At 46.3% G+C, this 24,907-nt stretch overlaps 1 protein-coding gene across 5 annotated transcripts in view; it reads right to left on the reverse strand.

Annotated features, from left to right (window-relative positions):
* The window catches only part of CEP85L (centrosomal protein 85L), a 275,957-nt gene that overhangs the window by 209,744 nt on the left and 41,306 nt on the right, over nt 1-24,907 (reverse strand). The window contains exon 1 of one of the 5 annotated variants that reach the window (XM_089652172.1): nt 12,795-14,619. The exons of 1 other annotated variant lie outside the window; for it this stretch is intronic. In XM_089652172.1, coding sequence (XP_089508298.1) covers nt 12,795-12,849 — 55 coding nt within the window. In that variant the 5' untranslated portion in view covers nt 12,850-14,619. Of the gene's footprint in view, nt 1-12,794; nt 14,620-24,907 lie in introns of those variants that run through there. 3 more of the 5 variants (XM_089652175.1, XM_089652174.1, XM_089652176.1) reach the window with 3 other exon arrangements.

Consider the following 24,907-nt stretch of genomic DNA (forward strand, 5'->3'; position numbering starts at 1 on the left):
TAAGTAGATCAACTTCTGTCCAACCACCCTGCCCATACATGGATCAAAATTTGTCCAGTTCAACAGGATCCATGATGGCCGCCTTTACATTGCCAGATCCAGATCAGCACTGCCAGCCATAGTACCTCTTTGCGACTAGGTTCCCTTTAAAGCATCTCTGTGCCATCAAAGGCAATAAAGGTGCCTGCTCATAGCTAGACAGCAATTCAAAAGGCATATGCAAATATTGACTGAGTGCTCATTTACGAGGGCATCATTGTCGCCCGTTTGAAAAGCAATTCACTGTGGCCCCCTCCTCACAGCCTGTGTCCACCACTGAAAGCCTGACACACCACCCTGAAACCATATGTATTACACACTGTTGAAGAGCAGCCCCCTTCACTTCAATAGGTCAAAATACGCCACATTTATACCACAGGTTGCGTTTGGCAGACAGTATCACCAACAAATGCAAACAGCGGTATCAATTTTGACTCTCTGCACTGAGACCACAAACGTTTGTACAAAAATGGCTGCTGGCTATGTTAACGTGCAGCTGGGCAGTGGAGGGGCCAATTAAACTGTCTATTTTTACCACGTCCTAGTCTGTTTGTGTAAATGAGGCCTAATTTGTATAAGGCTTGGTATGACCCCCAAATTATATTGCTTTTTGGGGTGCTAAAGTGGTACATTAGGTTGCGAGGAAACGTGGCTGGCAAGGCAACAAAAAGGTAAAACATTGGCACAGCACTGAGGCTTTGCGAGAACGGCAAAAAAAGTAGGCTATGTAGTTTCCCCTGCCTCATAGAAGTGAAAGGGGCCGCATGGCAGCCATGCAGCAACTGCACCTAATGGGGGTGATTGCAGCACGGTGAAGAGGGATTTCAGTGTAAAAGCCCTTCTCAAGCAGGTGCACGGGAGACAGCATATTGCCTCCTGATTGCTTGTATACCACGGGTCAACCATTGCTGACAAAGTGATCCACAGTGGATTGTGAAGTTAGATGCACTGCCCATGTGGAAGGGGAGGGGTGTTGTAAAGGCATACGCCTTGGGAGTCAAATACTCAGTCTGAGTGTCATTCTTTTATTTCTACCTGTATCTACAACATACTAATCACACTGGTGTACCGCGACTTGAAGATAGAATCATTCTTAACAGGGGTTCCCTGGGAGACGAACATTATTTTAAGGGTTACTCTGTGGTAAAAGATTTGAAAAAAGCTGGTTTACGGTCTACAGCAGTGGTCTCCAAACTGCAGCTCGGGGGCCTTTTGTTTGCCTTTACCCAGTCCTTGAGGCAATATTCCTCCCACTGACCCAAACGATGGGGCGCTATTCCTCCCACTGTCACCAACGATGGGGCGCTATTCCTCCCACTGTCACCAACGATGGGGCGCTATTCCTCCCACTGTCACCAACGATGGGGCACGATTCCTCCCACTGTCACCAACGATGGGGCACGATTCCTCCCACTGTCACCAACGATGGGGCACGATTCCTCCCACTGTCACCAACGATGGGGCACGATTCCTCCCACTGTCACCAACGATGGGGCACGATTCCTCCCACTGTCACCAACGATGGGGCACGATTCCTCCCACTGTCACCAACGATGGGGCACGATTCCTCCCACTGTCACCAACGATGGGGCACGATTCCTCCCACTGTCACCAACGATGGGGCACGATTCCTCCCACTGTCACCAACGATGGGGCACGATTCCTCCCACTGTCACCAACGATGGGGCACGATTCCTCCCACTGACACCAACGATGGGGCGCTATTCCTCCCACTGTCACCAACGATGGGGCGCTATTCCTCCCACTGACACCAACGATGGGGCACGATTCCTCCCACTGACACCAACGATGGGGCACGATTCCTCCCACTGACACCAACGATGGGGCACGATTCCTCCCACTGACACCAACGATGGGGCACTATTCCTCCCACTGACACCAACGATGGGGCACTATTCCTCCCACTGACACCAACGATGGGGCACTATTCCTCCCACTGACACCAACGATGGGGCACTATTCCTCCCACTGACACCAACGATGGGGCGCGATTCCTCCCACTGACACCAACGATGGGGCGCTATTCCTCCCACTGACACCAACGATGGGGCGCTATTCCTCCCACTGACACCAACGATGGGGCGCTATTCCTCCCACTGTCACCAACGATGGGGCGCTATTCCTCCCACTGTCACCAACGATGGGGCGCTATTCCTCCCACTGTCACCAACGATGGGGCGCTATTCCTCCCACTGTCACCAACGATGGGGCGCTATTCCTCCCACTGTCACCAACGATGGGGCGCTATTCCTCCCACTGTCACCAACGATGGGGCGCTATTCCTCCCACTGTCACCAACGATGGGGCACGATTCCTCCCACTGTCACCAACGATGGGGCACGATTCCTCCCACTGTCACCAACGATGGGGCACGATTCCTCCCACTGTCACCAACGATGGGGCACGATTCCTCCCACTGTCACCAACGATGGGGCACGATTCCTCCCACTGTCACCAACGATGGGGCACGATTCCTCCCACTGTCACCAACGATGGGGCACGATTCCTCCCACTGTCACCAACGATGGGGCACGATTCCTCCCACTGTCACCAACGATGGGGCACGATTCCTCCCACTGTCACCAACGATGGGGCACGATTCCTCCCACTGTCACCAACGATGGGGCACGATTCCTCCCACTGTCACCAACGATGGGGCACGATTCCTCCCACTGTCACCAACGATGGGGCACGATTCCTCCCACTGTCACCAACGATGGGGCACGATTCCTCCCACTGTCACCAACGATGGGGCACGATTCCTCCCACTGACACCAACGATGGGGCGCTATTCCTCCCACTGTCACCAACGATGGGGCGCTATTCCTCCCACTGACACCAACGATGGGGCACGATTCCTCCCACTGACACCAACGATGGGGCACGATTCCTCCCACTGACACCAACGATGGGGCACGATTCCTCCCACTGACACCAACGATGGGGCACTATTCCTCCCACTGACACCAACGATGGGGCACTATTCCTCCCACTGACACCAACGATGGGGCACTATTCCTCCCACTGACACCAACGATGGGGCACTATTCCTCCCACTGACACCAACGATGGGGCGCGATTCCTCCCACTGACACCAACGATGGGGCGCTATTCCTCCCACTGACACCAACGATGGGGCGCTATTCCTCCCACTGTCACCAACGATGGGGCGCTATTCCTCCCACTGTCACCAACGATGGGGCGCTATTCCTCCCACTGTCACCAACGATGGGGCGCTATTCCTCCCACTGTCACCAACGATGGGGCGCTATTCCTCCCACTGTCACCAACGATGGGGCGCTATTCCTCCCACTGTCACCAACGATGGGGCGCTATTCCTCCCACTGTCACCAACGATGGGGCGCTATTCCTCCCACTGTCACCAACGATGGGGCGCTATTCCTCCCACTGTCACCAACGATGGGGCGCTATTCCTCCCACTGTCACCAACGATGGGGCGCTATTCCTCCCACTGTCACCAACGATGGGGCGCTATTCCTCCCACTGTCACCAACGATGGGGCGCTATTCCTCCCACTGTCACCAACGATGGGGCGCTATTCCTCCCACTGTCACCAACGATGGGGCGCTATTCCTCCCACTGTCACCAACGATGGGGCGCTATTCCTCCCACTGTCACCAACGATGGGGCGCTATTCCTCCCACTGTCACCAACGATGGGGCGCTATTCCTCCCACTGTCACCAACGATGGGGCGCTATTCCTCCCACTGTCACCAACGATGGGGCGCTATTCCTCCCACTGTCACCAACGATGGGGCGCTATTCCTCCCACTGTCACCAACGATGGGGCGCTATTCCTCCCACTGTCACCAACGATGGGGCGCTATTCCTCCCACTGTCACCAACGATGGGGCGCTATTCCTCCCACTGTCACCAACGATGGGGCGCTATTCCTCCCACTGTCACCAACGATGGGGCGCTATTCCTCCCACTGTCACCAACGATGGGGCGCTATTCCTCCCACTGTCACCAACGATGGGGCGCTATTCCTCCCACTGTCACCAACGATGGGGCGCTATTCCTCCCACTGTCACCAACGATGGGGCGCTATTCCTCCCACTGTCACCAACGATGGGGCGCTATTCCTCCCACTGTCACCAACGATGGGGCGCTATTCCTCCCACTGTCACCAACGATGGGGCGCTATTCCTCCCACTGTCACCAACGATGGGGCGCTATTCCTCCCACTGTCACCAACGATGGGGCGCTATTCCTCCCACTGTCACCAACGATGGGGCGCTATTCCTCCCACTGTCACCAACGATGGGGCGCTATTCCTCCCACTGTCACCAACGATGGGGCGCTATTCCTCCCACTGTCACCAACGATGGGGCGCTATTCCTCCCACTGTCACCAACGATGGGGCGCTATTCCTCCCACTGTCACCAACGATGGGGCGCTATTCCTCCCACTGTCACCAACGATGGGGCGCTATTCCTCCCACTGTCACCAACGATGGGGCGCTATTCCTCCCACTGTCACCAACGATGGGGCGCTATTCCTCCCACTGTCACCAACGATGGGGCGCTATTCCTCCCACTGTCACCAACGATGGGGCGCTATTCCTCCCACTGTCACCAACGATGGGGCGCTATTCCTCCCACTGTCACCAACGATGGGGCGCTATTCCTCCCACTGTCACCAACGATGGGGCGCTATTCCTCCCACTGTCACCAACGATGGGGCGCTATTCCTCCCACTGTCCCAAACGATGGGGCACGATTCCTCCAACTGTCCCAAACGATGGGGCACGATTCCTCCCACTGTCTCAAACGATGGGGCACGATTCCTCCCACTGTCCCAAACGATGGGGAACGATTCCTCCCACTGTCACCAACGATGGGGCACGATTCCTCCCACTGTCACCAACGATGGGGCACGATTCCTCCCACTGTCACCAACGATGGGGCACGATTCCTCCCACTGTCACCAACGATGGGGCACGATTCCTCCCACTGTCACCAACGATGGGGCACGATTCCTCCCACTGTCACCAACGATGGGGCACGATTCCTCCCACTGTCACCAACGATGGGGCACGATTCCTCCCACTGTCACCAACGATGGGGCACGATTCCTCCCACTGTCACCAACGATGGGGCACGATTCCTCCCACTGTCACCAACGATGGGGCACGATTCCTCCCACTGTCACCAACGATGGGGCACGATTCCTCCCACTGTCACCAACGATGGGGCACGATTCCTCCCACTGTCACCAACGATGGGGCACGATACCTCCCACTGTCACCAACGATGGGGCACGATTCCTCCCACTGTCACCAACGATGGGGCACGATTCCTCCCACTGTCACCAACGATGGGGCACTATTCCTCCCACTGACACCAACGATGGGGCACTATTCCTCCCACTGACACCAACGATGGGGCACTATTCCTCCCACTGACACCAACGATGGGGCACTATTCCTCCCACTGACACCAACGATGGGGCACTATTCCTCCCACTGACACCAACGATGGGGCACTATTCCTCCCACTGACACCAACGATGGGGCACTATTCCTCCCACTGACACCAACGATGGGGCACTATTCCTCCCACTGACACCAACGATGGGGCACTATTCCTCCCACTGACACCAACGATGGGGCACTATTCCTCCCACTGACACCAACGATGGGGCACTATTCCTCCCACTGACACCAACGATGGGGCACTATTCCTCCCACTGACACCAACGATGGGGCACTATTCCTCCCACTGACACCAACGATGGGGCACTATTCCTCCCACTGACACCAACGATGGGGCGCTATTCCTCCCACTGACACCAACGATGGGGCGCTATTCCTCCCACTGTCACCAACGATGGGGCGCTATTCCTCCCACTGTCACCAACGATGGGGCGCTATTCCTCCCACTGTCACCAACGATGGGGCGCTATTCCTCCCACTGTCACCAACGATGGGGCGCTATTCCTCCCACTGTCACCAACGATGGGGCGCTATTCCTCCCACTGTCACCAACGATGGGGCGCTATTCCTCCGTGCTGACACCAATGATGAGGCACTATTCCTCCGTGCTGACACCAATGATGAGGCACAATTCCTCCCACTGTCACCAACGATGGGGCACTATTCCTCCCATTGTCACCAATGACGCGTAACTATTCCTACCACTGACATTCACAATGGGGCTCTATTCCTTCCACTGACACCAATGATGGGACACTATTCCTCCTGGTGACACCAACGATGGGACACTATTCCTCCTGGTGACACCAACGATGGGGCACTATTCCTCCCACTGACACCAATGATGGGACACTATTCCTCCTGGTGACACCAACAATGGGGCACTATTCCTCCCACTGACACCAACGATGGGGCATTATTCCTCCCACTGACATCAACAATGGGGCACTTAGGCCTAGTTCAAACTGGCACTGAAAGCAGGTGTTTGAGGGGTGTTTTGAATGCTCTTCAAACACTTATGCAAATGACACACAGTGCTGTACACATTATCAAAACTTGAAGCGTTAGCATCACTTTGAAATTGAGGCCTCATGAAGCCTTTCAACGCCCCCCATTCAAATTTATTGTGATGCTCCGCAAACACACTGGCAGGTGTTTGGGGGGAGTATACAGTGCGGTTGCGGTGCGTTAACGTTACAGTATATTATTGGCATTTGTGGCCCGGTTTTAAACTTGTAAAACGCGTCAAAACAACACGGAGCATTTCGGGAGCGTATATACTATTTGTAAAGTGCCAGTCTAACGCCCATACTAAAGCTCATTCACGCCGGTCTAACGCCCATACTAAAGCTACAGGAGTGTTTGTTAAGAGTTAGAAATTTAGTCGTGTGAACAAGCCCTATTCCTCCCACTAACACCAACCATGAGGTACTGTTTACTCCGACTGGGCACATCCTGGCTCCCCTTTTGTTTACAGGCCTCCCTCAGAAAACCGCTTCCTACAGAGTCGCCTCATATTGAACCTCTTACTATAAACATTTTTACGCATACGCACAATATAATATATATATATATATATATATATACAGTTGCAAGAAAAAGTATGTGAACCCCTTGGGATTACGTGGAGTTTTGCATTAATTGGGCATAAAATGTGCTCTGAACTTCATCTAAGTCACAACAATAGAAGAACACAGTCTGCTGAACATAATACTACACAAACATTAGATGTTGACATGGTTTAATTGCACATAACATGTAAACATTCACAGTGCAGGGAGGAAAAAGTATGTGAACCTTTGGACTTAATAACTGGTTGACCCTCCTTTGGCAGCAATAACCTCAACCAAACATTTCCTGTAGTTGCAAAACACCTGCACAACGATCTGGAGTAATTTTGGACCACTCCTCTTCACAAAACTGTTTCAGTGTAGCAATATTCTTGGGATGTCTGGTGTGAATCGCTCTCTTAAGGTCATGCCACAGCATTTCAATCGGGTTGAGCTCAGGACTCTGACTGGGCCACTCCAGAAGGCGTATTCTGTGCTGTTGCAGCCATTGTTTTGTTGAATTACTTGTATGCTTTGGGTCATTGTCCTTTTGCATCACCCATCCTCTGCGGAGCTTCAGTTGGTGGACAGATGGTCGTACGTTTTCCTGCAAAATGTCTTGATAAACTCTGGAATTCATTTTCCCATCAATGACAACAATCCGCCCAGGCCCTGAGGCAGCAAAGCAGCCCCAAACCATGATGCTCCCTCTGCCATGTTTTACAGTGGGGATGAGGTTTTGATGTTGGTGTGCTGTGCCTTTTTTTCTCCACACATAGTGTTGTGTGTTCTTCCCAAACAACTCAATCTTGGTTTCATCTGTCCACAGTATATTTTGCCAGTAGTGCTGTGGAACATCCAGGTGCTCTTTTGCAAACTTCAAACGTGCTGCAATATTCTTTTTGGACAGCAATGGCTTCCTCCGTGGTGTCCTCCCATGTACTCCATTCTTGTTTAATGTTTTCCTTATTGTAGATGTGTCAACAAAAATGTTAGCATGTGCCAGAGATTTCTGTAGGTCTTTAGCTGACACTCTGGGATTCTTCTTTACCTCATGCAGCATTCTGCGCTGTGCTCTTGCAGTCATTTTTACAGGACGACCACGCCTAGGGAGAGTAGCAACAGTGCTAAACTTTCTCCATTTGTAGACAGTCTGTCTTACTGTGGACACATGAATATCAACGCTTTTGGAGATACTTTTGTAACCCTTTCCAGCTTCATGCAAGTCAAAAATTCTTGATCGTAGGTCTTCTAAGAGCTCTTTTCTGCGAGGCATGGTTCACATCAGACAGTGCTTCTTGAAACCAGTAAACCCAAAACAGGTGTGTGTTTTTTAAGGGCAGGACAGCTGTCAGCAACACATCCAATATCATCACACTGATTAGAGTCAAGGTTGGCTCACTCCTGGCTCCAATTAGCTCTGGGAGAAGTCATTAAGCTAGGGCCGCACATACTTTTTCCCCCCTGCACTGTGAATGTTTACATGTTATGTGCAATTAAACCATGGCAACATCTAATGTTTGTGTAGTATTATGTTCAGCAGACTGTGTTCTTCTATTGTTGTGACTTAGATGACGTTCAGAGCACATTTTATGCCCAATTCATGCAAAACTCCACGTAATCCCAAGGGGTTCACATACTTTTTCTTGCAACTGTATATATATATATATATATATATATATATATATATATATATATATATATATATATATATATATATACACACACATACATACATATACACAAACTTTTTTGTACAACAAAGATGGCAAAAACTACTGCAATGCATACTGTACTGCATACGACTGAAATCTGATGACAAAAAGTTTGGCCATGCTACTCCACAATCCGCCAGATTTAATTATAGAGAATGGAAAGCACATTAGGAGGAATTAACAGTTTAATTGCTAATAGCGCCAGCGGCAGATTGCGATAGTGCCAATCACGAAGTCCAGACTAAATAGGATTGTCTGCGAGGGTCACCAACATCCCAGATTAAGCTCTCCAATGTAACCTGCGGCTACACAACTGTCACAATGATTTTATAACTAGTTTAGACAAAGTCGAGGTGACAGGATGCTGGCAAATGACAAAGAACGATTGGCTCATTTCATCTGCTTGTATGTAATGACGTTTACCTACAAGGACCGTGTCCATAAAGAAAACGAGAGGGACAGAACGATTTGGTGAACAGTAAACACACAGCATGGCGGGGGGCACAACGGAGGAGGGATGGCTGCTCTGATTAGTAACATCCAGTAAGCTCACTTCCTCTCCAGTGAGTCACAGAAGAAAGCTCCACCAGTATTCAGCAATTAGGGGCTACAAGACTCGTATTCACTGAGGCCCCGGCCAGGAGGGATGTGTTACAGACCTCGTATATAATCTGGGAGGAAATGAGTGCCAAGCACACAGCCACCCCGCTCACCATGGGCCCTCAAACGTCTTTTGTCTGAGAGAAAGAAGGCCCATACACATACAGTTGTATAGGAAGACTAGACAAAACAGATATTAAGCAGACTCAAAAGGCCATACACATACAGTAAATCTGTATTGGAGGAATATACACATAAATCTCTATATGAAAAACATACATTAAACCCAAATCAAAAATTCACATAAAGATGTATTGGAAGACTATATGAGATATACAGTAATAAACCCAAATCAAAGATCATACAAATACAGCTGCATGTGAACACTAAAAACATAATAATCACACTCAAAGACAAATATAAATCTGTATTGGAGGACTATACATCAAAACAAGGGCCATACACATAAATCTCTCTCTCTCTATATATATATATATATATATATATATATATATATATATATATATACACATATACACACACACATTAAACCTGAATCAAAAGGCTCATACATAAAGTTGTATTGAAGGACTATAAAAAAAAAAAAAAAGCATACAATAAATCCAAGTGAAAAGATCATACACATTCAGCTGTATTGGAGAACTGTACCAAACATACATTAAATATGGACCAAAGGCCCACATAATTGAATATGTACTGGAGAACTATAGAAATGGATAGATTAAATCTTAAAGAGTTATGCACATTAAATCAGAATATGGAACATACATTAAATCTGAAACAAAGGGCCACACACAAAGTTGTATTGGAGGACAATATTAAATCAATATCAAAAGGCCATATACATATATGCAGGGGAAGACTAAATATATATATATATATATATATATATATATATATATATATATATATATATATGTGGACTATATAATAAATGCATTAACTGACCCAAAAGGCCACAAATATAAATCCGTGCTGAAGAGTTATACAACAGATACATTAAATTTGAATCAAAGAGTTATACTCATAAAACGGTATACAAAACATATACTCCACTCAGGTTTCTAAAATTACGAATTATTCATCTTCCTTCACTCATTTGGGGTTTCATTGTTATAATCTCCTCTATGTGATTCTAGAATATAATGCTTATATCATGTAATACTTTGAGTTTTGCTTTCTTCTTACATTATAGGTATATTAAATATAGACATGTAAACTTGAAACCTCAAAAAAAAATATTGTACCATAAATCTGAATCAATAAGGCCACACACACAAACTTGTATTCAAGGACTATACAAAACATCCATTGAGGGTTAATGCACATGGATATAAAAAAAAAACACAGCGTTCAGATCTGTAACTCATATTGTTTCTTTGACCGTTCTAAATGGAGCAGTAATGTAGACTATGGGTCCATACACACTGCTGTGTTTAAATCAAAAGTGTGCTGAAAAGATCAGTAGAATCAAAATAGAAAAGTCTGCGTCTATTGTCAGTAAATTACACGTGCACACAATTATATGCACGTGCTTGCTTCTGTGTGTAAACTTGAGTTAGAGGAAGGGAGAGGAATTTTGCAGATCTGTGCACTTATGTGTCTACGCTAAAGCTTCATGCACACTGGGAGTTTTAAAAATCCGGTAGCGTTTTAAAAATTCGGTAGTGTTGGCTGTATAAAGCTGCGTTAAAATGAGTTTTTCCGTGTTTTTGCATTAGTATTTAGCAGTGTTTTTTTTTTTGGGGGGGGGGGGGATTTCATAAACACAAAAAAAAAATTGGGGTCAAAAAATGCTGGTTTGCTGCGTTTTACTACTTTTACCAGCATTACAGCATTTTACAGCTAAAAAAACTCCTCTTGAAACCCACTGATTCTGTTATTTTTTCCAACTAGAAAACGCCCCTGCCAAAAAACACTGATTAAAGCCTGTGTGCGCAAGGACACATAGGATAACATGTGGGGAGTTTACTGGCTGTAGAAAAAAAAAAACCCAGCAGAAGCCAAAAACAGCCGCTGTAAAAACGTCCAGTGTGCACAAGGACTTATATGTATAAAAGCACTATGCTGACATTAGATAGGTTTCTTTTTAATGCAGGAACTTACAGCCAGTCTTTGCCAGCAAGATCATGTGTAGATATCAATATATTAGTTACAGCCCTAAATCTGGACCAAACACATAAAGCTGTTATGGAGAACTAGACTATACAATACATACATTCAATGTGAATCAAACAATGGTTAGTGTACAGCTGAAGAAGGTGGGTATATGGGGTATTGACCAGGCCTTGTGATCTGTGTACATTATACAGGCAATGGTTAGTGTATGACTGTAGAGGGTATACAGTGTATAGACCAGGCCTTGTGATCTGTGTACATTATAGATACAATGGTTAGTGTATGACTGTACAGGGTATACGGTGTATAGACCAGGCCTTGTGATCTGTGTACATTATAGATACAATGGTTAGTGTATGACTGTAGAGGGTATATGGTGTATAGACCAGGCCTTGTGATCGGTGTACATTATACAGGCAATAGTTAGTGTATGACTGTAGTGGGTATATGGTGTATACACCAGGCCTTGTGATCTGTGTACATTATACATACAATGGTTAGTGTATGACTGTAGACGGTATATGGTGTATAGACCGGGCCTTGTGATCTGTGTACATTATACAGGCAATTGTTAGTGTATGGCTGTAGAAGGTGGGTATATGGTGTATAGACCAGGCCTTGTGATCTGTGTACATTATAGATACAATGGTTAGTGTATGACTGTAGAGGGTATATGGTGTGTAGACCAGGCCTTGTGATCTGTGTACATTATACATACAATGGTTAGTGTATGACTGTACAGGGTATATGGTGTCTGTGTACACAGTGTACCTATACACACAATGGTGTGGATGTGTTTGTAGAAGGACTATTTCACACTTACAAACAAGTGACTGTCTCCATTCTTCCATAGCAGTTTACTGTTACATGTCGGTTGTGTACACAAGGGAATCTGTTGGAACAGCTGTCTGGGGGAACCAATCGGCTGCTGTCTCCAGCTTGTTCAGTTAAGCTTTGAAAATGAAAGCTGGATCCTGATTGGTTGCTATGTCTTAGTACATTCCCTGTAGGTGATGGAAGAATAGAAGTCCCTGGCAGTGTGTGATCTATCAGGCCAGGTCCAGGAGCTGTGAATGGTGACAGTATATAAATCAGTGATGAGTGCTGTCAGTCTACACACATAGCCGTCAGTGATTCCCCAATCCGGTGACCAGCTGTCAGATAAGATGACATAACGGCGATCCATTGTGCATTGCCCCCCTGCAGACGTGTATGGAGGGGTCTGTACCAGTCCCAGGACCGATCGCTCCCATGACACCAACGGCCACTTACCTGCACTGAAAGTGTTCAATCCGGATCCGTAATCCGAGATCATCCTCCCCCACATACCTGCGGGGGGCGTCACAGCAGCAGTGGGATGGAGGAGTAGAAGCGGAGTGGAGATTTGGGGCTGGGGCGGCCTGTGTGCGGGGAGATGGCCGATCGATCACTGCTACAGGCTGATGTGAGGAGCCCAGACTCGGGGCCCCCCGGGAAGGACTCCTCCACATACACACATCTCCTACTCCAGGCTCCGGGCGGTGTCGGTGGTGTCAGGCCGGCTGCGGTGTTCTGTGATCCTGGCCGGATTGTATGGAGTGTGGGCTGGAGAGCCGAGGAGGGGGAGGAGCCAAGGCGGAGAACACAGCATACACTCCGACACCTTCCTCCCTGGATGGAGAGTGCACGGCCAGGCCGGCATACAACACGCTGGAGGACTAGGAGTGGGGGGAAGCACACTCTACAATCTGATTGGACAGCCTATGTGAAAGCTGCCTACACACGCTTCAGTTTCATTATGCGATTGATGTGTGATTCCATCAAATACACGACCAATCTGCTGACTTCCCTTCAACAAGCTAGTCTCAGAATTGATCAGATTAGATCAAACTAAATCCATCAGCCAGGGTGGGAAATGATTGGTCATGTTACATCGATGCTAACACTGGGATGCCTTGTTCGTCAATTCCATCATATTTCCATTGATCAGATGATGCGGTTGCAGGGTGAGAACAGAGACACAATAACATTTATGATCGTATCCTCCAACTATCAAATGGAAATGCACATCTCTGAGTGTGAGCGTCACATCCATTGAACAGGTTGTCATCTATAGATCGAGGAGAAAGACAGAAGTGCTGACCTGCAGCAGTAAAAGTACATTTAAAGTTCAACTTTAACCCCTTCACGCCTAAGGGTAAAACAAATCGAAATGCCTAAGCACAATTCTGCAACATTGACGTGTTAGTAAAACTGTACATATCATCACAACTACTTTGTACATCCAGGTGGATTATACCTTGATTTTTTCAGGACAAATTGGGCTTTCATTTGGTGGTAAATGGTAATGTATATCTCCTGATTTTTTTTTTATTATCAAAGGAAAACTGGCCCAAAATAGTAAAAAAAATCCTTTTTTTTTATTTAGCTGTGTGTTTCTTGTTACGACCATAACCTACCACCAAAGAACAATCCAAAATAAATTCTCCAGCTCTTGACGATCGTAGCGACACCGTATATATGTGTATGTTATTTGTTGTTTGTACGCGTAGTACAGCCTAGAAACCATAGTGCGCATTTTGTTTTTGTCTTTTTTTTTTTTTTTTTTTACCTAAAACACACTGACACTGACATTAACACTAACTGACACTGATACCAATTTTTTTTAAATCCTGACCTTTGACCCTGACCTAAACACTAACCCTGGCACTGAACTAGATCAAACCTTGATCTAGGTATTTTTCTTTATTTTTTATTTTATTTTTTAATATTTATTTATCTTTTTTTTTTTTTTACAAACATTTTTTTTTCTCTCTCTCTCTGCCAGGAGTTCGAGAGATACAATGTATCTCTCTTCTCCATTCATAGAGAGAGAAAAAAACAAGGGGGCCGGGCTGCAGTGACTGATCACTGTGATAGCCAATCAGAGGCTATCACAGCGATCATGTGACCAGGAGTCCCGGGTCCTGATCGTTAGAACGGGACCCGGTGCTCTCAGTGACACCGCGGTCTCAGTGCTGGGAGCGCGCCGAGCGGCGCGCTCCCAACACAAAGACAGGTACGCAAATATGCGGCCCCACGGAAAAAAGCCCAGTTCCGTGAGGCCGCATATTTGTGTGACATCGGTGGGAAGGGTTTAAGGACTGGTCCACTGCTCCCCGTGAAGAATTGGCACTTGGGGGGGGGGGGGGGGCAGCGGGTACCTGATTTTGACAGATAGCCGCTCCTACCGCCTAGATCAGCGGCCTCCAAACTGTGGCGCTAGGGCCAGATGCAGCTCCTTTGCTGGACTATATCTGGCCCTTGGGGCACTTTTTCTCCCAATCATATATGGCACTATTCCTCCCACTGATACCAGTGATGGGGCACTATTCCTCCCACTAATGTCAGTGATGGGGCACTATTCCTCCCACTAATGTCAGTGATGGGGCACTATAAATCCCACTGATACCAGTGATGGGGCACTATTCCTCCCACTAGTGTCAGTGATGGGGCACTATTCCTCCCACTGATACCAGTAATGGGGCACTACTCCTCCCACTAATGTCAGTGATGGGGCACTATTCCTCCCACTAATGTCAGTGATGGGGCACTATTCCTCCCACTGACACCAGTGATGGGGCACTATTCCTCCCACTAGTGTCAGTGATGGGGCACTATTCCTCCCACTGATACCAGTGATGGGGCACTATTCCTCCCACTAGTGTCAGTGACGGGGCACTATTCCTCCCACTAATGTCAGTGATGGGGCACTATTCCTCCCACTGACACCAACAATGTGGAATAATTCTTACCACTGACACTAATGATGGGGGCACTATTTTCCCCCAGTAGTATCATTGATGGGGTGTTATTCCTCCCACTGACACAAATAATGTGGCACTATTCTTCCACTGATACCAGTGATGGGGCACTAATCTTCCCACTGACACCAACAATAGGGCACTATTCCTTCCAATGACACAAACAATGGGGCACTATTCTTCCACATATACCAGTGATGGGGCACTATTCCTCCCACCGACACCAACAGTGGGGCATAATTCCTGCCACAGACATTAATTATGGAGCACTATTCCTCTCACTGACATCAACAATGGGGCCCTATTCCTCCTAATGACAGAAACAATGGGGCACTATTCTTCCACTGATACCAGTGATGGGGCACTATTCCTCCCACTGACACCAACAGTGGGGCATAATTCCTGCCACAGACATGATTATGGGGCACTATTCCTCTCACTAGTATCAGTGATGGGACACTATTCCTCCCACTGACATCAACAATGATTCACTCTTATTCCACTGATACCAACAGTGGAGCATAATTCCTGATCACTGGTACCAGTGATGGGGCACTATTCTTCCTACGGACACCAACAGTCATGAATAATTCCTGCCACTGACACTAAATATGGGGCACTATTCCTCCCACTAGTATCAATGATAGGGCAATATCCCTCCTACTGACACCACCAATGGGACACCATTCTTCCACTGATACCAATGGTGGATACTGTTCCTCCCACTAATACCAATGATGGAGCATTACTATTCCTCCTACTGAACACCAACCCTGAGGTCATGTTTATTCTCATGATTGCTGAACTCGGGACATTTTCTACCCCCACAGGCCACAATCTAGCCCCCCTAAATGCTGAATGACAGTAAACTGGTCCTTTGTTTGAAAAGTTTGGAGACCCCTGGCCTAGACGATGAAGTAGAAATTCTCCTCCCCCTCCCTCCCCGTAGACTTCTTGGACACGTGACAGATCCCAAAAGACTACGGGCCCATTCACAATGCACAGTGCTACTTGAGCATGCACAGTGGGCACCTGGCTGTAGAGCCACAAGCTGTCACAGCTGGGTGCCCACACTTAAGATGCCAGGGACAGAGGAGGGCCAGTGAAGCTGGCAGGGGTGGGCACACCACTGGTTGGTGGGAGGAAGAGAGGGCTGGAGGCCAGTACCAGGACAGGTTCATGCAGCACCCAAGGCAAGGATGCAGAACTGCAGCCCCCCCCTCCTAATGCTTGCCATAGAATTAATGTGTACCACCGTGTGCCCATTTTTTGCCCCCTTGCTCCCACTACCCATGGTTGGCATGGAGAGTGCACTCCCCCTATATGGCCTACAAAGGTAGTTGCACATGCACAGTGTGTTTTTGTATCAGTTGTATGAGCACAATGAAAGTGAATGTTGGGTCTTTTCAAGTACTACCAATCAGGGCCGCTGATCAGGCAGTACAGCAGGATGTCCTGTACTGGGCCCAGGCCCCATCATTTCAAAAAGGGGCCCAGGCACCTGCCGAGCAGAAAGACCAGTTGTACTGCCTTATTGATGACACCTGTGACTCTTGTGGATCCCCCTGCAGTGCTCCTGGCTTCTGCTCCTCTTTCTTCCTGCGGCTGTACTGTTTTGCTCTAGGATCTGCACCCCCTTCCATCTGTTGTCATGCCCCCCTCACTTACAGCACTGTTGGCTTCCCTCCTCTCCTCTCCTGCCAGCTGCTATGGCACACAAGGGGATTGTTTTAGCCCCTTCCTTTCCTGAATAAACACATTGAGTCATTGGCTCCTGTGTCCATTCATCACTGAAGCATAATAAGCTAGGTTTACTATGCTTCCCTTTGTGAATGAACAGGAAGCCTCAGAGTGCTTTTCATTTATTCACTGTCCAGTGCAACTGAGGCCGCAGAGGAAAGGAGTGATGAATCTATGCCCTGAATACCTTTGTCTGTCTCAAATGTGAGACATCAGAGATCTGTTTAGATCCCTGATATTTCACCAGATCCCCCCAACAGGACAATTAAAAAATGTAAAATAAATAAATAATACAAATCTTTTTTTTTTTTTTAGTAAAACTCTAAAAAAAAGTTAAAAAAAATGAAGGACTCAATCAAATGTGCTTTGCTCTCTGAAGAGCAGTTAGCATTTGGATTGCTCTTCAGAGAGCATTTGACAGGCGGTAAGGAGACATATTGTCTGCTGTAACCCCACACTAGCACATGGCAACCACATGCTTTGCACAAAGTTGTGGAGCACTTAAAGAGCAGCGCTATTCACTCAAATGGATCTTGATCAATCGGGGTAAAATATTTGCCATGGCTGCTAAGCATAGCATCACAGCAGTGGCATTTTTTTTTTGGGAGGGGGGGGGGGGAGATTTCTAACAGCAGCCCTGCTACCAATTGATTGGAATAAAGTGCCGTATGTTTCCATAAATAGTATAAGCTCACAATCAATTCTTTTTGATATCAATATTTCCACAGGAAAGTACCCTCAAACACTGTACTAGTCAGTATAGTCCATGTGCTCCCGACTATGAGGAACTTTTCATTTGAGTAAGCACTGATTGTAATGATGGGGTGGGGGTGATACGCAATGTGTTTTCCAGATCAATGATCTGCATCATAGGAAGCCATGGAAAGCATCTCTACCATATCACATGTTAATGCAATAGGATTAACCTCTTGCCAGCCAACTACATAATGCATTTATGCAGCAGAAGAAAAAATGGGCTTTAATGCCCAGCCTCCACACACATGCATCAATGGCAGCCAGAGGTTGTGTGCTGAGAGTGCACTGAACATGCACTGTCAGCACACTGATCAAGCTGTCCAGCGGGTCAGGACCCCAATAATATGACCGTTGTGAGAACCAATCAGCTGAGGACATAAATTCTTGGTTGGGTATTCCAGACAGTAATATAGGGCATGCTGTTCCATAGTTTGACTGGGAACTGTCCATAAAATGTAGTAGTAGTATCCGTCATGGCAAACTGCATCCCTAGGGTGGTGTAAGTGTCTGAGTGATCTGAAAAAGTTGTTGGTGAGGTTCAGATGTTATTAGGGATGCCTGGGACCTGGCACATAGTTTGGTAGGGTAAGAGACATTTTGTGATGAAAGCCTTAAAGAAAAATTGATATTAAGCAAAGAGTCAATATACCTGGAAACTGGTTTGCTGCTCTACATTGGACAGGGCTATTACAAACAGGCACCAGGCAGGGGCTTCTAATCAAGAATGGGCTACCAAAGTCTTGTCACTGGGAGTCATTTGTTGGAAAAGGGTTAATGAGCAGGGCAGAAATGGTGGAAAATGAGCCACCTATGCCCAGTCACTGGGGAAAGCATTAAAGCGTTACTAAACCCAGGACCCTGGATTCACTCTATCTGGTCTTCCACAGTACACAGAACATGGAAATGCAATTATTTTAGTAAATATAAACTGCTAAATACCTTTTCTCATCAGCAGTATATAGCAGTCTTGTGACTTCTATCAGTGTCCAGCTGAGCACTGGTTAAAGCTTGTAGAAGGAGTTTTCATTCTCCTCTGACTGTCCTATGAGGCTGCATAACCCCTGACCCCCTGTCTGGACAGTGCTGACTGGCCCTGTGCTGATCACATGCACCCTCCCAAAGAAATAAGAAACTCTCGCAATACACTCTAAACTGAGCATATACAGAGTGACTCCTAGAGCTCTGTACTATCAGCGGATGGATTGGGGACAGTAGAAGGGGAGGATCAGAGAAGTCAGGATCAAACAGTCTTTTTACACAATGCAGAGGATTAACCCCTTAGGTTGCACAGTGAGTATAACAAGCATGCTTTACTGCATATACAGACTGATTTTACTGTTTTGGGTTTAGTAATACTTTAAATCTCCGAAGGGGAGCCAGATGTGTTATTATATATTTTGTGTACAAAGTAGCCAGGCACAGAGAATACATAACACTGTGTCCATGTGGAGGAGCATGCTCATACACACTGCTGAGGAATACAAAGGATACACACCTAGGTGTAACAAGCTCCTCTTATAACAGTTCCATGTCAGGAACTCACTTGCAATGAGATTTTTTTGCTTTCAGCTCTTCTTTTATGTGTCTTTTGGCTCAGGACATTGACATGTTATACTTTTCTCTCCGACCTCCTCCTCTGTCCTCTCAAACCAGCAGTTCAGAGGAAAAAATCTGCAGCCTGAAACATCTGCAATGAAAAGGTCTCATGAAAAGAATAAAGATGGAGTAAAGGAGAAAACAATGACACCAGGAGATAGTCTGAAAAAATCCCTTGGGCACATTTCAAGAGCAGTAGAGAAAGCATCAGTTCTGGAAGATTTAATACTGGTCCATGACATGCCTGCCAAGATCTTCCCAGCCAAATGAGAAAGAAGTCTGAGTGGTGGATGGAGGCTAATTTAGGACACTATTAGACAGGGGCTTTCAGCATTGCTTCTGACAAAACAGCATGTGGTTGAAAGTTAAAGCCGAACTCTGCAATAAGAGTGGATGGTGGGAAATGCTTAACCACCTGCCTACCGGGCACTTATACCCCCTTATTTACCAGGCCAATTTTCAGCTTTCAGTGCTGTCGCACTTTGATTGACAATTGCGCGGTCATGCAAGATTGTACCCATATGAAATTTTTATCATTTTTTTCTCACAAATAGAGCTTTCTTTTGGTGGTATTGCGGGGCACTTTAGTTTTTGTGCTATAAGCAAAAAAAGTGCAAAAAAATGTGAAAAAAAAAAGTTTCTTTGTTTCTATTATAACATTTTTCAAACAGGTAATTTTTCTCCTTCACTGATGTGCGTTGATGAGGCAGCACTGATGGGCACTGATAGGTGGCACTGATGGGCACTGATAGGCAGCACTGAAGGGCACTGATAGGCGGCACTGATAGGCAGCACTGAGGTGGCACGGATAGGCGGCGCTGATAGGCAGCACTAATGAGGTATCACAGATAGGTGACACTGATATCCGGCACTGATTGGTGGCACTGATAGGCGACACTGATAATGGGTACTGATAGACAGCACTAATAGGTGGCACTGACTGACATCACTGCTGGGCACTGACTGGCGGCACTGCTGGGCACTGACTGGCACAACCGCTGGGCACTGACTGGCAGCACTGCTGGGCTGCACTGATGGGCACTGGTGGGTGGCACTGGTGGGCACAGGTGGGTGGCACTACTGGGCACAGGTAGGTGGCACTTCTGGGCACAGGTGGTGACACTGCTGGGTGGCACAGGTGGGTGCACTGCTGGGCACAGGTGGGCGCACTGCTAGGCACAGGTGGGTGCATTGCTGGGCACAGGTGGGTGCATTGCTGGGCACAGGTGGGTGGAACTTGTGTGTGGCACTGCTGGGCACCGATCATCAGGGCACTGATGATCAGTGACCCTGATGATCGGTGCCGATCCCCGCTCTGACAAATGCCGGTTTTCGGCAGTACTTACCTCACGATCTGACAGCGTGAGGAAAGTGCAGCCGAGAACCGGCATTTGCATTTCCCGGTGATCAGCGTGTCATTGGACACGGCTGATCACGTGGTAAAAGGCTGCTGTGATTGGCCTTTTACCACGTCACGTGATCAGCTGTGTCCATAGGACACAGCGATCACGGAGATCGCCGGGTGCGCGCCCCCGGGGGCGCGCAGGAGAGCGCGTTCTGGGTGGATGTCATATGACGTCCACCCAGAACTGGCCGGCCGCAGTGCAGCCGTCATTTGGCTATCTGCGGTCGGCAAGTAGTTAAAATCCCTGTTATGTTTCCTTATTCTTGATGGTTGTGCCCTTTGGGGAGATTTCTTTATACATCCTCTCCCAGAGAAGCTCAGTAAGTAAGATGACATGTCTTACATCAAGGGAATCCCCCTTTGGCCTGTTTCACACAGGCTTCAGTTTCCAGAAGTGCAGTGTGAACAGCAAGCGTTTACAAAGCATTTGCAGAGCTTTCCACAAGCATTGTTAAAGCTTTTCAAGTACCATTCAACTCTAGTTTGTAAATGTTGAACACAGATACTAATGGCAGTGCTGATTGCCACTTTTAACAAGCTGCTATGAGGCTTCAACACTACTCAAAGCTTGTTGAAAGCCTGCTGAAGCCTGTTAGCAGCTTGTTTAAAGTGTTACTAAACCCAGAACCCTGGATTCACTATATCTGGTCTCCCACAGTACACAGAAATGTAATTATTTTAGTAAATATATTCTGATAAATACATTTTACTGTCAGCAGTATATAGCAGTCTTGTAACCTCTATCAGTGTCTGGCCACACACTAGTTAAAGCTTGTAGGAGGAGTTTTCATTCTGCTCTGACTGTCCTATGAGGCTGCATGAAGAAACTCTTTAGCAATACACACTAAACTGAGCATGTGCAAAATGCCTATTAGCAGATGAATTGGGGACAGTAAAAGAAGGGGAGGGTCAGAGAAGATAGGATCAAACAGCGTTTTTACACAATGTGGATGATTAACCCCTTCCACAGTGAGTATAACAAGCATGCTTTACTGTATATACAGAATGATTTTACTGTTGTAGGTTTCTCTCATATTAGGATCTGTGTATAACATTTCCAAACAGGAGCTGAAGGGCACTTTAAGGGCCAGTTCACACCATGCCTGCATCTGAATCGTACAGTGCTGTGCATTCCTATGCCATTCACATGCACTTCTGTGCAGTGCAATTTCAGCCTATTCATTTTGAATGGGCAGAAATCGCACTGAACTGCACCAAAAGTAGTGCATGCACTCGTTTTTAAAACGCACTGCAACTGGCGCTCATGGTACAAAAGTTTACCATGAGTACCTGGGGTGTCATTAACTTTTTACTGACACCTGCTGCAGATCGCAAATGGAATGCATTTTGCATGCGGTTTGAAATGCACAGGAACGCACAGCGCGTTCCTCTGTGATTCAGATGAGGGCATGGTGTGAACCGGCGCTAAAGGCTTAGGCCTGCTTCACACCAAAGCGCTTTTTTTTTTTGCTTTTTTCATTTAACATGGTTTCCTATGGGACATGATCACATCTATGCTTTTTTCAGCCGCTGCAATTTTGGAAAGGGTCAGAGACTTTTTTAAATGCAAAAAGCAGCATTTTTGCTACAATAGAGTTCAATAGAGATGCTGCTGAAATGCATGTAGTGCATTTTTGCAGCGTGTTGCATATATATTCTGCCCAGCAACAAAAACATTTCCCTTTTAACAAGAAGAAAAAATAGTCTGGAAAAAAAACGGAAAACACAGCAGAAATGTGTGTGCCAAAACAAAATGCGAAATGCAAATAGCATTGCAAAAATGGATCAAATGCAAACTGCATTGGTGTGAACCAGGCCCTAGAGAAAGCTGCTGGAAGCCTTGCAAGAGCTTGAAGAAAGTTTCATAAAAGCTTGCTGTTCACACTGCTCTTAAACAAACTGAAGCCCGTGTGAAACAGGCCTTTTAGACAGCAGTCACTACAACAGATTTCCCCCTCTGTTTCTGAAAACCATAGTGGTCTTCCTAATGACAAAGAACACTGTCATATGCGTGCTGAAAGCCTATGGAATCAAACTAATTAAAGTACATGTATACTCTAACAAATGACTTCTCTTGTTTGCGTCTCTTTGCTCCATTGAACACACCATTATTATATCTGTTCCTTTAGAACAAAACATACCTGCTGATCCTGTGCCCAGTGCACACTTCCTGTGTTATGTCAAGCAGTCTAATCAGACCTCCCATTATGTCTCTTGGACTACTAAACGTATCCCCTTTTTTGTGGAAAGTGTGGGAGTGTGGGAGGTGTTCTGTAGTTCACAAAAAAAAAGACGGACAGCACTGACACCATACCTTGCGATTTCATTCCATGGAATGCTCTGTGCTGTTAGTCCAAAGCAGGAAATTAGGAGCTAAGTTAATTTTTGCCAGGACAAACAGGTACAGGCATACCTTGGTTTACAAATTTAACGCATTCTGCGGGACTTTTTGTATTGCAAATAATTTGCACACCGAAACGTGGTTTCCCATAAGAATGCACTGAAAACCAATTAATCCGTTCCGGAGGTCAGAAAAAAGTCAAAATAAGTCTTAACTGTTCAAAACTCTTTAGAAAGTGCACTTTAAAGGCATAAATACTGTACAGGGACATGATTAAAAAACAATTGTAAATGCAGTGAAAACCAATTAAGCAGTTCTGGAGGTCAGAAAAAAGTTAAAAAAAAGTCTTATCTGTTAAAAACTCTTTATAAAGTGCACTTTAAAGGCATAGTACTGTACAGGGACAGTAAAAAAAATTTGTAAATACATTGAAAACAAATTAATCCGTTCATATTGTGAAAAAAAATTGTAAACTGAGGCACTATTCTCAATGGATTTTCGTTCGTAAACCGAAAATTACGTTAACCGAGGTATGCCTGTATTTTTGTTTATTTTGTCCAGACATGCACTTTAAATGGTCCTATCACTCATACTACCACTGCACCAGACATTAAGCTATGTACTTTAGCATAGCACAACCGCAGAAACAACCCACACAAATCTACTGCTAATAGAGAGGACTCACCACTTGCTGACTACAAGTAAATATGAAATCCCCATTTGTGCAGATGGTGCTTAGAGTCATGAGGATGGAATTAAAATAAATATATTTTCAATGTTAATCTGTGCCCTTATCAATCTGATTCAATACTATCTTAATGTTGGAGCAGCACAGTGGATAAATGGTTAGCACTCCCACCTGGCAGCACTAGGGTTGTTGGCTTGACTCCCAACCATGGCACCACCTGCCTGGAGTTTGCATGTTCTTCCTATGCCTGCGTGGGTTTCCTCTGGGTACTCCAGTTTCCTCCCACACTCCAAAGACATGCTGGTAGGTTAATTGGATCCTGTCTAAATTGGCCCTAGTATGTGTATGAATGTAAGTTAGGGACTTTAGAATGTACACTCCTTGAGGGCGAGGGACTGATGTGAATGTACAATATATACTGTATGTAAAGTGCTGTGTAAATTGACAGCACGATATAAGTACCTGTAATAATAAATAATGTTATACTAACAATTTATGTAAACCTTGTGTGCAGCACAGTGTAGCATTGAAAGAGAAAGAAAACGTCCCCAAATGTAAAACATATGTGATCACTTTAAACTATACTTTACATAAAGGTTGCACTAATTTGCTATAATTTTAACCAGCAGACTTTTCTTATATATTGCTGTAAATATGTGGGGGTGCGCTAATTGCGTAAACACTGTGTTGGAAAAAGTCAGAGGAAAATGCATGTTTTCCAATTTTTTACTTTTTATTCCTCAAAGAAAACAAGGAAATAAAAATATATGTTTCCAATTTTGCTACCAAATTAAAGCCCTATCAGTCCTGAAAAAAAAAAACAAAGGTAGACTACAAAGGCAAAAAGGTATAATATGCGGAACTGAGACATTGCCAAAACGAAAAAATGCTTTGGGAATGAAGAAGATTTAGGGAAAAAAGGGCCTGGGGACTTATTCTTTATTACATGTACTTATACAGCATCATCAATTTCCACAGCACTAACCCTCAAGGGGCATGCAATCTAAGGTCCCTAACTCACATTCATACATACACATACTAGGGCCAATCTAGACAGGATCCAATTAACCTACCAGC

Source organism: Staurois parvus, unplaced genomic scaffold, assembly GCF_062004578.1.
Source record: "Staurois parvus isolate SC_StPar_1 unplaced genomic scaffold, SC_StPar_1.0 ptg000672l, whole genome shotgun sequence".
Lineage (NCBI taxonomy): Eukaryota > Metazoa > Chordata > Amphibia > Anura > Ranidae > Staurois > Staurois parvus.